Here is a 14,100-nt window from a genome sequence, read left to right as displayed (position 1 = left end):
ATCCCTATAATAGTCATTATCTCTTCTATCGCTTTTCCGGTAAAGTTTCCGGAAAATAATTTTTCTTGTCATTATTTTTTTTTCTGGAAAATTTCTTTTTTTCGTTTAAAAATAAAAAAAAACAGATAGGTAATAATATAGAAGAACAAACCTCACGATATTGACGAACACCATCTTTAAATGTTGGTTTACATTGAAATTTCATATTATCAATCAATATCGATATACAACCAGTATGTGCTGTTACTTTACATGCTGGGCAACAAAGTCTTGGTCCAATTTTCTAAATGGAAAATTAAATTAATTTCAAAGTAAAAAATCAAAAGTCAAAGTCAAAAGTTAAAAGTCGAAAGTCAAAACAACAACAAAAAAAACACATACAGTGCATTTATTTTCACCAACATAACAAAGATCACTGCCCGATGTTGATGTTGATACCCAAATATGATCACCAAGTATTGCCGATTCCTGGAAAAAAGAGAGAAAAAAGTGTTTCAAAAAAAAAAAAATATTTCAAAAAATCCCGGGAATATTCTTCAATGATAATTCCTACAGATCGATAACGAATCGATAGAATTCTGGCTAGTTTGCTTTACAAATTATAATCTTATCAATAGTCATCATCAATCATCATAAAAAAATGATTACTATGATTATAATTTTGATTTACAATTTGTTTTTGTTTTTTTTCGGGATTCCTTGTAAATGATCATCCCAATAATCAGATTGATTGATTATTGATTATGGAAGGGGGAGAAAATGATTGATCGATTCGATTTGATTCGATGAAATCGTAAATAACATGATTGATCAATCAAGTATTTTCAAATCAGAAACAAAAATAGAGAAGAAAAATGAAAAACACTTACCGTCCAATCGGGTGCCGAACGTAATACTCTGGTTTCACCATTTTCAGCCTGAATTTTTATCTCACCTTGTACAGTTTTTCTATTTGAACGAAACAAAAAAAACGAAAAAAAATTAATTTTAAATTTTCAAATCATGAAAAAAAGTTCAGAAAGAAAAAGTTCAGAAAGAAAAAGTTCAAATAAAGAAAAGAGAGCAAAGGGTTAAAATTCTTGAAAAAAATCGACCAAAGGGTTAAGTGTTTTTTTTTTGGCGTCTATTTTAACCTTATTAGTCGATTATCGACAAAAAATGATTGTTGATTATTCAATGATTGTAAAGATGATGGTGATGAATAAATAGTATGACGACGATGACGTTTTATAGCTAATCTTCGTTGATATGAATTCCATTTATATGATGATGATGATGAGGGTTTTTTATTTATAAAATTTTTCTTTTTTTGCTTATTGCGTAACGATAATGTTTCTTCAAGAATCTTATCACTATCAATGGTCGATAATGATGATGATGCTGTTGTTGATGATGAAACGTCATCACAATCATCACCATTATCATTGATAATTGATGGAATTTTTGTTGTTGTTGTTGTTCTGTAAGAATTTTTTGTTGTTGTTGTTGAATCATTTGTAACAAATGTAAAAAATTTGGCTGTTTTTCCTGTTGTTGTTGTTGCTGCTGCCATCGATAATAAACACATTGAATTAATATTCATTGTTGTTGTTGTTGTTTTTTCTCAGATTGTTATTCTTGGAAATCTTTCCAGAAAAAAAATGAACAAAAAATTTTTCTGTTTTTCTCCCGAAAACAGAAAAATAAAGTTAGTTAAGTGTGTGTGTGTGTGTAGGCAGGAACGGATGTATGATATGTGGGTGGTAAGTGTTGACAATTTTTTTTCAAACAATAATAACCAGAAAAACAAACAAACAAAAAAAACTTCCGGGAAGTTTTTTTTTAATTAAATCAAACAAAAAAGAAATTAACCTGACGACGGAAATAAACACCGTCGTAAGAGATTTTCAAAAATGTATTCAAAAGTTCAATCAAGTTCAAGTGTGTTTCGGTTTTTGAAAAAGAAGAATCAATAACCTAAAGAATTTCAATGTCAATGACGTTGATCGTTTGATTGATTGATAGAAAATTTTCGAAAAATTTCTTCAACCAAACAATGACAAAACGTCAATGATTTGGGAAATCAAAATGCAAAAGGCCGCGAAATAAATTTCGAAAATGAAAAATGTTTTTCGGTTCTTTTCTCGACCAGAAAAAAAATAACCCGATGATGATGATGATGATGATAAATCCTTGAAAACGAAAAACCTTGAAATAAAAATAGAAACTTTGCGAAAATTGCGAAATTCAATAGAAAAAAAAACAGAATTTTGAATTTTGAAAAATTACCATTCGCATTGAATAAATGGCAATGTTTTTTTTCGGCTATTTCGACTATTTCTGTCTTCTGTATTTATTTCGATGATCAATGTTTCTTTTGACTCTACGACTTTTCTCTCTCTCTCTCTCTCTCTCTCTCTCTCCCACTGATCTCTGGTTTTTTTCTGGTATCCCTTCGATATAAATCATTGAAGATGCTCTGAACAAAAAACACTGTTTTTTTAATAACCATATCTTCTTACATTTGGAAACATCTTTATGATGTTTATTCATTCATTCAACCAGATTTCTCTGTTTGATTGCGGTGGGGGGATGTTTACAATCTTGACAACAAAAGCAATAGGAGGGGGGAAACCAAAGGAAAAAAAACTTCATGGTCTATTCTTGACGATGTTTATACAGTGTAAGTATATTATTTGTTGTACAAAAAAAATATCAAGAAAATGAAACAAACAAAACGTAAATATTGTCGTTTGTTGTTGTTGAAAAACATTGTTATATCAAGTATTAAACAAACATAGAGAAATGGAATAAAGTGAAGCAAAAACCTAAAGATTATTTCCGATTTCAAAAGATCAGATAGAAGAAAAAAACCAAAAGAGAGTGGGGGAAAGAATATTCTTTCATTTCACACCAACAAACAAGTCTAAATGAGATAAATATCCAACAACAACAACAAGCGAAAATGGAAATGGTCCAGAAAGAAGAAGAAAATCTTTTCTCATCATTTTTCTTTTTGTTTTTTGTTTTTTTTTGTTTTTTTCTGGTTCTTCACAAAATGATTTGACAATGGTATTGAACCATAAAGATTTTTGTTTGTTTTTTACTTGATTACATTTTCACAATATAGTGAAACGAAGAAAACAAAGATCAAAATGATGATTCAGTTACACTTGAATCATCATTTTGGAAAAAACAAAATAAGAATATTCTGTCTTTTTTTCTCTCTTTGTGTATTTTCAAGCAACCAAAAATACAGGAGTTACTCGGTTGTTTGGTTGATAACAACCGAAAATGTAAACCAAAAAAAAGATCAAGTTTTTTATTGGTTATGTTAGGATGTTAGAGAGTAAATCAAATCCAAGAAAAAGAAAAAAAACATAGGAAAATTTTGGTTGCATATTCAAAGAACGAGAAAAAAGATTTTCGAAAAATGTCAAATTACGGAAATCGAAAAGAGAGAGAGAAAACATGCATCTAATATTCATTGCCATAGAGAATCACAAAATGGACAGTCATCGTCATCAATCAAATTGATTCGATTTTTTTCGGGGAAAATGAAACAAGCAAAGTAAAGTAAAAAACGCATCAAACTAAATCGACTAAACCCACGGAAAAAACGGCCGTTAGAGAGAGAGAGAGAGAGAGAGAGAGAGAGAGAGAGAGAGAGAGAGAGAGAGAGGGAAAAAGTTTGGTAAATAAACATCCAAAAAACTGAAGAAGAAACTGGAAATAGAATATTCCTAAATGGGCAAAAAAAAACATCTTAGTTTGTGAGAGAGAAAAATGTCAAAGAAAAAAATACAGAAATAATCCGATATATATAGAATATGGATACAGGATAACCACCGTTTATCAGTATAGGTAGAAAATTTAGAAAAAAACAACAAAAAGAAAACCCGGATCTAATTAAAGAGTCTCTCTTTCAGAGATCAAAGTATATACTTCACTGCACACCAGAAAGTTTTTTTTCTATTTATTTATCGTCCAGTGAATTGTCAATCTGATTAATTAATCAGATTGATTGATTGATTGATTGAATTATAAAGATAAAAAAAACACAGAAGCACAGCACACAAACACACGAACACAACAAGAAGGTAAAACTAGGAAAAAACATCAAGATTGATTGAAAACATGATGTACATTTCATTTCATTTCAACAATGATGATGATGATCGACTGTAATGATGTTTTCGTTGTTTTTGTCGTGGAAGAATATTTTCAGAAAAACGACAAAGAAATTCAGAAAACTTTTTCTTTTGTCAAAAAAAATCCATAAAAAACAAACAAACAAACAACAAAACAAAAGTTTTTGATGAGTTTTTGGTGTGTGTGTAGGTGGATTATGTGGATGACGATCATCAGGTATTTTTTTTTTTTTTTGCAAAGAAAATCTTAAGAAGTGTGTGTGTGTGATAATCATATGACAATTAAACAAAAGATTTTCTGCTGTTGTTTTTCTCGACAAAAAAGAAATTATCCTTAATGCTGATGATGATGATAAGAGAGAGAAATGGAGATGAAAACAAAGTTGGATGGATAATCGTGGATTATTGAAAGGCAGAAAGAAAATGCAAATTTCGAAAAAGTTTCTGTCTTTTTTTTTCCCGAAATTCTGTACAGAATTCGATTGAAAATTGATTGATTGATTGATTGATCAGATCAATAAAAACTTATTTTTGTTAGGAAAAAAACCCAGAGAGAGAGAGAGAGAGAGAGAGAGAAAAAAAAACAACCACATAAACACCACCACCAAACAGCAGCAACCATATATAAAATGCAGAAGCAAACTAATCAAACAACCAGAAAAACCCAATAAAGAAAGTGAATGAAAGTCAAACCATAATGATGATGTAATTTCAAAAGAATGAATGAAAAATTCAATAATTTTTTCTTCTTCTTCTTTTCCAGCCACTAAATTATCCTTTATCATCCAACAAACCAAACCAAACAAAAACAAAACAACCTAGCCACCACCATGGCTACATGATGATGGTTTTTCTTGTTTAATTCGGTTGTGTGTTTATGTTGAAGTTTTGTTTCTCTTCACATATGTTTATTGATTGGATTCATTCAAAAAATTTTTGCTGTTGTTGTTGGTTTTTTCATTTGCAAATTGTCAATTTGTTCATGTTTCCATTTTTGTTTTCCCCCTTTCTGTTGATTGTGTGTGTGAAATACTGTCACATTTTTGTTTGTTTGTGGTTGTTCGGAAAATTGCTTAGCAATTTTCCCGATCGATAATGATTATCATCATTAAACCACCGTGAAAGAGAGAAAAGCATTACGGTGTTGTTTATATTCGAAAAAAGCTTAATCCAAACACAGGGAGTGAGAGAGAGAGAGAGGGAAGCTAAATCCAGCAAAAAAATTAATCCAAAAATTAACAGTTTTTTTTTCTTGTTTTCGCTGATGCTACTACTTTGATTTTTACAACTACCACTACCACTACCACTAATTTTTTTAAACAAAAAAAAATTATTTTCAAAATAGATCAGGTGTGAGAATAATCAAACAAAAAAAGTAAGGTAAAAAAATCCACCTAAAAAGTGTACCTTTTTTTTATTGCAATCAATTTATCCACCTTCGCACATACACACAAACAAACAATAAAAGTGTTTGTGTGTGTGTGTTGTGATTACCTTATAATATATTTTCTTCTTTGGTGAAAGTCATCATTATTATCTAAATCCACTAACAACAACAACAAAAGAAGAAAACTTTGAAACAGTTTTTTTTATATTCTTGGCAACATGATGAAAATAATCATCATCATCATTATTATAATGGGAAACAACAACAACAACAACAGGGAGAAAACAGAATCTATCCAAAAATATTCTGTATAAAGGAATATTCTGTAGAAATCAACAACAATAATAACGAGATAATGGCCATCCGATTTATTCTTGTGTTTGTTTTTTTTCATTAGAAGTAATAAACCAGACAAACCAGATAAAATACAATTTATACAGGGTGATTTTTCGATCGGTCACAAAATGTATTTTTGTTTTCCTAATTCTGCTTGTAAGCAGAATTTAAGGGGAAAAAACATATTTTTCCCATTAAAAAGATGGCCAATGGACTTTGTTGTTGTTGTTGTTGTTTTCGTATAAAAAACTAATGATTTAAGATTTGCGTGACAGCTGATATTATTGAATCAAGAATCGAGAATTGAATTCAAAATCCGAAAAAAAACGGTAAAAAAAACGGAAACGAAATGGTGGTAGTGGTCAAAATGGTAGTGGCAATTTGAAAATCAATATTTTTCAATTAAATAAATAAAATTTTTTGTTCTAAAAATAATGAATGATGATGATGATGATGACGACAATAAAAAAAAATTCAAATATGACATGCATACCACTACCACAATTCTGGTTACTGCCACTACCACTAACTATTTTTTTTGATGGAAATTCTATTGATTGATAATAATGGATTCTATAATTAGATTCAAAAACAAAAAACGAAAAAATCATTTTTCAAAAAAAAACCCAGAAGATCCTTATTTGTTTATGTAATGAACTGGAATATCCATCCAATACGGAATCATACCGATCGACAACAGAATCGTAATTCTTTCAGATCAGAAATTCAAGAATTCAGAAAACTACCACAAAAAAAATGTTAAACCGATTTTGTGTTTAAATAAAGGAACCAACAAAAAAAAAGACAAACAAACACAGATATCATATATCCACAAAAGAAAAAACCTGCTAACGAATTCAACTTAACGAATCGAAAAATAATAACGATGACGACTATGACAACAACAACAAAAAATTTATTTAGTAAAAAAAAGTAATATTATCATCATCTTCTCTATAAATATCATTTTGGGGGGAGAGAGAGCGAAAAAAACATTTATTTATTCTTGATTCTTTACAGCAACAAGAATATTTTCAGGAAAAACATCATCCTCATCATACAGAATAATTTTAGTTTGGTTTAGTTTTTTTTCAAAAGAGAAAAAGAGAAAAACAAATAGAATTTCTAATTCTATACCCACCGAAAAGAAAAAACAGAAGAAGAAGAATAAATAAATACATTCGATTCTTCTTGATTCTTGATTCTGTATTGATTCTTTTTTTTCTCCCTATAAATATAAATGTGAAGAGAAATTGTTGAACAAATTTTTTTGGATTCTGGATTCTCTTATTCAGAGTTTCTCTCTCTCACTCTCACTATCTTTTGTGTATTAAACATTAACACAATAACATTTATGATGATAACAAGAATCAGTATTTTCCTATTTCACTTTCGCTCTCTCTCTCAGAATCGCACCAAGAATCGTACACAATCAGAATTACTAATAATAATAATAATAATGATAATTGTAAGAATCGATAAGCTAAATTTATAAATATATAAAAGAAATAGAATAAAGAGAGAATCTTGTAATAATGATAATAAAAATAATTATTATAATCAAAATAATAATAATAACAAGAAGAAGAAGAAGAATCGAAATAAATGAAGAAGAAGAAAAGTAGAGAAAATTGTTGTTGAGGAGAAAAAAACCGGTAGGGTAGAAATAGAAGAAGAAAGTAATAAACCCAAATGAATAAGGAGGGGTGATGATGGTTGAACAAATAGACACAGGCAAACACAGGGAGAAAAATAAATAAGAATCTTTCATAGAAAAAAAAACGAAAGAATCAGAATCTGGTGGAATATATTTTCTTCGTTTTTTTTTTTGGGAAGAATATTTAGGTATTCGCAGAATAACTACTGCTATTATTTTTTTTTGTCTTGTAATTCTGTTCGATGATGATAATGGAGAATAATTGAGAGAGAGAATGTGAAATGAACGAATAATCACAGGAAAACATTATTTATAAGTGAATATATTTAATTTATCGGAGGAGAAAAAATCAAAATCAAAATTAGATATGATTAAGAAATTGGATAAGAATTATTTAGAAAATTAATTTCAAGAAAGTTTTTTAGAAAAGTTGTTTTTTTTCAGGAAAGTTTTCGGCAAATAAAACAACAAAAAAAAACTTTCTTTTCTTTTCTTTAATCAAATCATCATATACCCACACACATTACTCTATCTCTCTCTCTCTCTCTCTCTCTCTCTCTCTCTCTCTCTCTCTCTCTCTCTCTCTCTCTCTCTCTCTCTCACTTTGAAGATTCTGCTTGTTCATCATATCAAATCATCACCATATGGGTTCCATTTTAAGAAGAATCTTTCCGAAAACAACAAAAAAAATATTCAAATATTTACTATACACGCACGCGATCCGGAATGGAAAAGTTTCAGCCGTATTTTCAAGAATTTTCATTTTCCCCCCTTCGTTCCTCCCTCTTATTTCTTCAGTTTCACCCCCCATTCTCCACCACATTCATTTGATTGTTTGTTTGTTTGTTTGTGCGTGGGTGTAGTTACTACATACACTGTAGTATGACCCACAAACAAAAAAAAAAACATGATCCATTTTTATTTTACTTGTTTTTTTTCTCATCCTCATTATTTATTCATATTTTTCTATATTCAAAAAAAAAATTTTCTCAGTGAAAAACAACGAAAAAGATACTAAGATCCGGAAAAGTAAATGTAAAGAGTAAATGTAAAAAAACAACTGACATTCAAAGAATATTCTTCTTTACAATGTTATTGTTTTCGCTGTTTTTGTTGAAATTGGATATTTTTTTCTTTATCAAACAAACAAACAGGCAGACCAACATACGATAATAATTGAATGAATTTCATTTTTGGTTGGTTTCGATTGTCGTTTTGTTGTTGTTGATATTCAGATATTCAGATAATCAAAATAATCTAGAGTAGTGTGTTTGGACAGGATATTTAAATTTTAAAAAAAAATTTTTCTTCTTTTATCATTAGAGGAAAGGAAGAGAGAGGGAGAGAGAGATTGATGGATGGATGGATGGATGGATGCCAGAAATGAAAAAAACGCTAAGGATATCCGGACTGAGAGGGAAAAACAAAAGTATCTTTTTCATTTCGTCAATTACGAAATTAGTCCAACAGAAAAAAAATCAAACAGAAAAAATCAAGGATCATCATCATTTGATAAATCAGCAAATTTTACAATTTAAAAAAAAAAATCAAATCCAACGAAAAAAAGTAAAGTAACCGAAAAAAACGACAAATCCAGATATTCAAGATTTGATTGAATCACATCACAAACATTAACTAACTTGAATTGGATCTCTAGATTCTGGAAAAAAAATATTCAATGAAGTGAACAAGTGAATTCATGTCAAGGGAAAAAAATCCATTTTCAACATTGTTAAAAAACATGCTTGTCTGTTTGGATGATAATAAACATTGTAGTCAATGAACAGAACAGAATGATTGCGAAATTTTCCTGGAAAGAACATCTTTATTTTATTTTTTGTTGGAACGAAGAAAAGAAGAAACAAAAATTTAAATAAACTTTGCATCTGATGCAATTTGTGTGTGTTGGTGTATCATTCGTCTGGCATTCAGATTTTGAAATTCTGTTACAATTTTCTGAAAATGAATCTTTCCAAGAAACTTTTTTTTCTCTCATCCATTTTGCACCGGAGAAAGAAAAGAATATTAAACTTTACATTTCTTTTGCATTGGAGAGAAAACAGAATTCAAGAATCAAGAATCCGAAAAAACAATTTCCACCGGTAACATTATCATCATCATCATTATGAACATTCCTTTTTTTTCGCATCTTGATCATCATCATCATCATCATCCGCAAAAGAAAGCCATTTTCACCATCATCATCATCATTTTCAGTTGTTGTTTTGTCTGTTGAAAAACTTTGAAAAGGAAAAAATGTTTTCAAAAAACAGCAGCCAGAATAAACCTTAACAACGGTGGAAAAAAGACAAAATCTGGCCATCGCTGCTGCTAATGTTGCATTCATTGTAATGGATAGTGAAAGAGAGAGCGAGAGATGAAAGAGATGAAAAGATAAACATTTTCATGAAACAATGTTACGCTTTTTGTGAACAAAATTCTGGATTCTGTTATATGTTTGGTTGAAAAAAAACTATAAATTTTAAATGAAAATGAAAAAAAACTTTTACAGAAGAGAAGAAACAAAAACATTATCCACATTGTCAGTATCGTATCATCATTAAGCAAACATAAACAACATTAACTACAACAATAATCAACGAAACAGAAAGATTCTTGATCAAAGAAGAATCCATAAGATTCGTAATCGGATACATTTTGTAACAGAAAGAGAGTAATAACGATGGAAAAAAGATAACAAAAATATTTACAAAAACAGCCATGGATAAACGAATGAATTAAAATGTTAAACATCGTTGGTTTTTTTTGGTGTTTTTTTTAAAAGAATTTTTTTTTGTTTTTTAGAATAGACCAAAGAATATTCTGCAGAATTATGAATTATGAATGATGATGATGATGTTAATCATTAAATGCATGTAGTCAGAATTTTGAAAACAAAACAAAAACAACAAAATTTCAAAATCCATTTGGGTTGAAAAAATGGATTTTTGAAATTTTTTTTAAGGTTTCCCGGAAAATTTCCCAGAATTTTTACAAACAAAGATAGATAGATAGATAGATAGATAGATAGTGAAGTGAAAACGAAAAAACTTACATAAATGAATCACCATTATTATTATCACTACTATGATGATTATGATGAACTTTACTACAAAATATAAATGGTAAACTTGATCTTCGTTGTTGATGATGTAAATGATGATAATCAATATGAATTTTTTTATTATTCTTTATTTCACTTTTTGGTGTTGAGAATTTTAATTTACGATGGCCATGACCACCATGGCCATGATGATGACCATTACTAACTATTTTAACATCATCAGCATCGATGATTGATTGAGAATTTATATTATTTGCGGTGGATGAGGATAGTGATGACATTGATGATGATGATGATATGGATGATGTGGATGATGTTCTTTTCCTTATTCCATCAATATTATCATCGCCACCAACAACAGCATGATTATTCTGTTGTTGTTGATTCTGTTGTTGTTGTTGATGATTGATGATGATTGTTTCAATCAAATTATCATCACCATTGTGATGATTGTTAATTTTACCATTTGATTTATGATGACGATGATGATGATGATGATGATGATGATGATGTTTACTTCGACCATGATTATGATGATGATGATGATATAATTTATTTGTACATTGATGTATGCAAAATAATTTACCAAATATACTGGTTAAATGGACCATTTTTTTTTTGTTTTCATGCAGAAATTTTCCGGGAAATATTTCCGGGAAAATTTTTCGTTTATATAAAAATTCTTTGATTGATTCTTCACAGAAAGATTCTTCTTCTTCAACTCAATTGCATTGGATAAAAACAAATGGACGGATAGACGGACGGATTGAATTCAGTCAATAAATTTTCATTATCACAGTTTTGATTTGATTGATTTTTCAATGTTTTTTCCCAATTTTCAAAAGGGACATTCCAAGATAATGAAAGGCAGTGATGAAATTATTTCAGCAACAAAACGAACGAACAAAATTTTTTCTTGTTAATCACATTTAATTCTGGAAGACAAAATTCATTATGGAATAATAATATTCGGCTGGTTTCTTCTTCTTTTTCATTATTTGCTGTGTAAAAATTGAATTCAATCTTTTTTCTTCAGCTTTTTTTTTCGTTTTTTGATTCAAAAACTAGAATGACGAACGGAGAGAGAAAAATCCAAATCCAATTTCAAATGAAAAATGGATTAATATTTTATTCTTTCTGTGCTGTTTGTTTGGTTGAATTTTTCGAGAATTAAATAATTGAAAAATAATGTTCAAATTCGTCGTTCGTTAACGTTTTGTTTGCCCAAAAATCTTTCACAAAAATTCGGGTGAAAAAATTCTTGAAAAATGATGGAATTATTAATGATGATGATGATGATGATGGGAAATATTCTTTATTTGATCTTTTCTCTCTTGTTATTCCGGCGAAATGATTTCAAATTTTTCTCTTCATTCATTCGGGATATGATGTCATCATTTTTCCGGCTGGAATCTCGTTTTCAGAAGAAAAAAATATCGATTGTATCGAATAAAAAAACTATCGATATATGTAAAAGAAAATAGGTTCACAAAAACAAAAATTCTTGATTCAATCAATAATTATTCATTCATTCATTCACAAATTCTGTTCGTTCAAATATAAGTTCTTCTTCATTAAATATTCTGTATTCCGAAATGTGTTGAATTTAACCCAAAAAAAACAACAACCAATCAACAGAATATTCTTGTAAAAAAGTTCATCGAACTTGTTGTTGTTTGTTTGTTTGTTGTCGCCTCTCTCTCTTTCTTGTTGTAAGCCAATCAATGAGAATCTTCTTCTTCTTCTTGTTTCGTGCATTAATTAGATTCAAAAGAATATTCTGCTGTTGATGATGATACTTTAGTAAAGTGTTTTTTTTCTTCTTCTTTCAAATAATAATAATTGTAAATTTGTTTACATCATTATAATCTTGATGATTTTTCCGAAAACTTTTCCAAATTCTTCTTCTTCATTCAATTGGAATTACGATTTTTTTTCTTCCACTTGTTTACGTAAAGTTCCTCAGCTTTTGTCGGTTATTTTTTTCGATATTTAAAATTTCAAATTCCACAAACAAACTTTAACATTTCCAGAGGAAAATGTCAAAATCAAAAACAAAATAAGAAAAAAAAACGATCGGGGAATGTTGAATGTTGCAGGAAAAAAAATCAAAGGTCAATATTATACCGGGAATTATTTTTATTGAGAAAAGTTTGTTCACAGCGGAAAATAATCGTGGGTTGAGCAAAAACAAAACAAACGGGAAATTCGGCTTTTCGCGAATCAAATCGAACGCGTTTTTCGGGTGAAAAATTCGATCGATCGATTTTTTTGCAGAAAAAATTTTTACAAATTTGAAAATCACAAATCAAAAATCAAAAATCATGTTCATCACACACACAAACACAGACACAGAGTAAATGCCAAAAATGAAAATCATCATTAATCATTAAAAATGTTTTTTCAAACAAACAAGCAAAATTGAATGACAAATTATGATTTATCACCCTTAGTGATAACGATGACGATGATGATGACAAATTTCTGACTTGACTTTTTTGCGATGATTTTTTTTAGGTTTGTTTTTTTGGTTATCGGTTTTTTTTGGTTGTTTTTTTTCATTGTTGTTGCTTGATTACATCACCATAACAGACGAGAAACGCAAAAATTTTGTCAATCAAAAATCGATTGATTGGCGATGGTGGTGGTGTGATTTTTTATCAAACCCAGAAGAAGAAAAAAAATGTCAACAAAATAATGCAACAGGCAACCATAACCACCACCAGAAAATAAACAAAAACAAAACAGTTGTTGAATGTGTGTGTGATGGATGAGATGAGAAAGAGAATAAATAAATCAAAACAAACCAAAAAAAAAAAACCAGAGGGAAAAAAAATGTCATAGTGTTTATGAATGGAATCATGAATTTTTTTTTCGTCTGCACAGCATGCATGCAGAACGAAAAAATATTCTGCACAAAAACACGCGAGGGAAAAAAAAGTCAAAAATCAAAAGTCAAAAATTGAACTTTGTTTCTCTCTCTCTCTCTCTCTCTCTCTCTCTCTCTCTCTCTCTCTCTCTCTCTCTCTCTGGCTTGAAATTCAATTTTTTTTTATTCTTTCAAAAATTTAATTATCATTTTGGTCGGTTTTTTTGGAAAATAAGGGAAAAAATCAAGAGAAAAATGGATTTGGGAGGAGAACATTTTGAAAAACACGAAGATGAAGGAATGAAGCAATCAATCGATTGATCGATCGATCGATCACCAATAATTATAATGGAACGATATTTTCTTATTTCATTTTTTTCGGAAATTCTACCTATCAATTCGATATAAAAACTAAAGAAAAAACCGGAATATTCTCGAAATGAAATCTTTAAAAGAGAAAATTTTAACCAACTTAATCATCGGGTGTTACCGAGAAAATTTCTTTTCTCGTTTCTTTTTCGTTCTTGAAGATATAATTTTTTCTTTCATAAAAGGGGTCAACCTTATTTGACATTTTCATCATCATCATCAAAATCGAAACTGAAATTGAGAAAAAAAAGCGGCAGAAGAAAAATTTCCTCCGGAACAAAGAAAAAA

At 29.2% G+C, this 14,100-nt stretch overlaps 1 protein-coding gene across 2 annotated transcripts in view; it reads right to left on the bottom strand.

Annotated features, from left to right (window-relative positions):
• The window catches only part of rdgA (retinal degeneration A), a 49,650-nt gene that overhangs the window by 18,112 nt on the left and 17,438 nt on the right, over window positions 1-14,100 (bottom strand). For both annotated transcript variants that reach the window (XM_075821040.1, XM_075821039.1), the window contains exons 2-4: window positions 870-948; window positions 382-468; window positions 152-283 (exon numbers count right to left, since the gene is read on the bottom strand). In XM_075821040.1, the coding sequence (XP_075677155.1) occupies window positions 152-283; window positions 382-468; window positions 870-948 (298 nt within the window). The remainder of the gene's footprint in view (window positions 1-151; window positions 284-381; window positions 469-869; window positions 949-14,100) is intronic.

The sequence above is a fragment of the Dermatophagoides pteronyssinus genome, unplaced genomic scaffold (genome assembly GCF_027571235.1).
Source record: "Dermatophagoides pteronyssinus isolate colony J.1.1.1.1 unplaced genomic scaffold, Derpt_VIB-CSIC_2022.12 sq0008, whole genome shotgun sequence".
Taxonomy (NCBI): domain Eukaryota; kingdom Metazoa; phylum Arthropoda; class Arachnida; order Sarcoptiformes; family Pyroglyphidae; genus Dermatophagoides; species Dermatophagoides pteronyssinus.
Note: the sequence above shows the minus strand (reverse complement) of the source record. Positions and strands in the feature narration are given on the sequence as shown.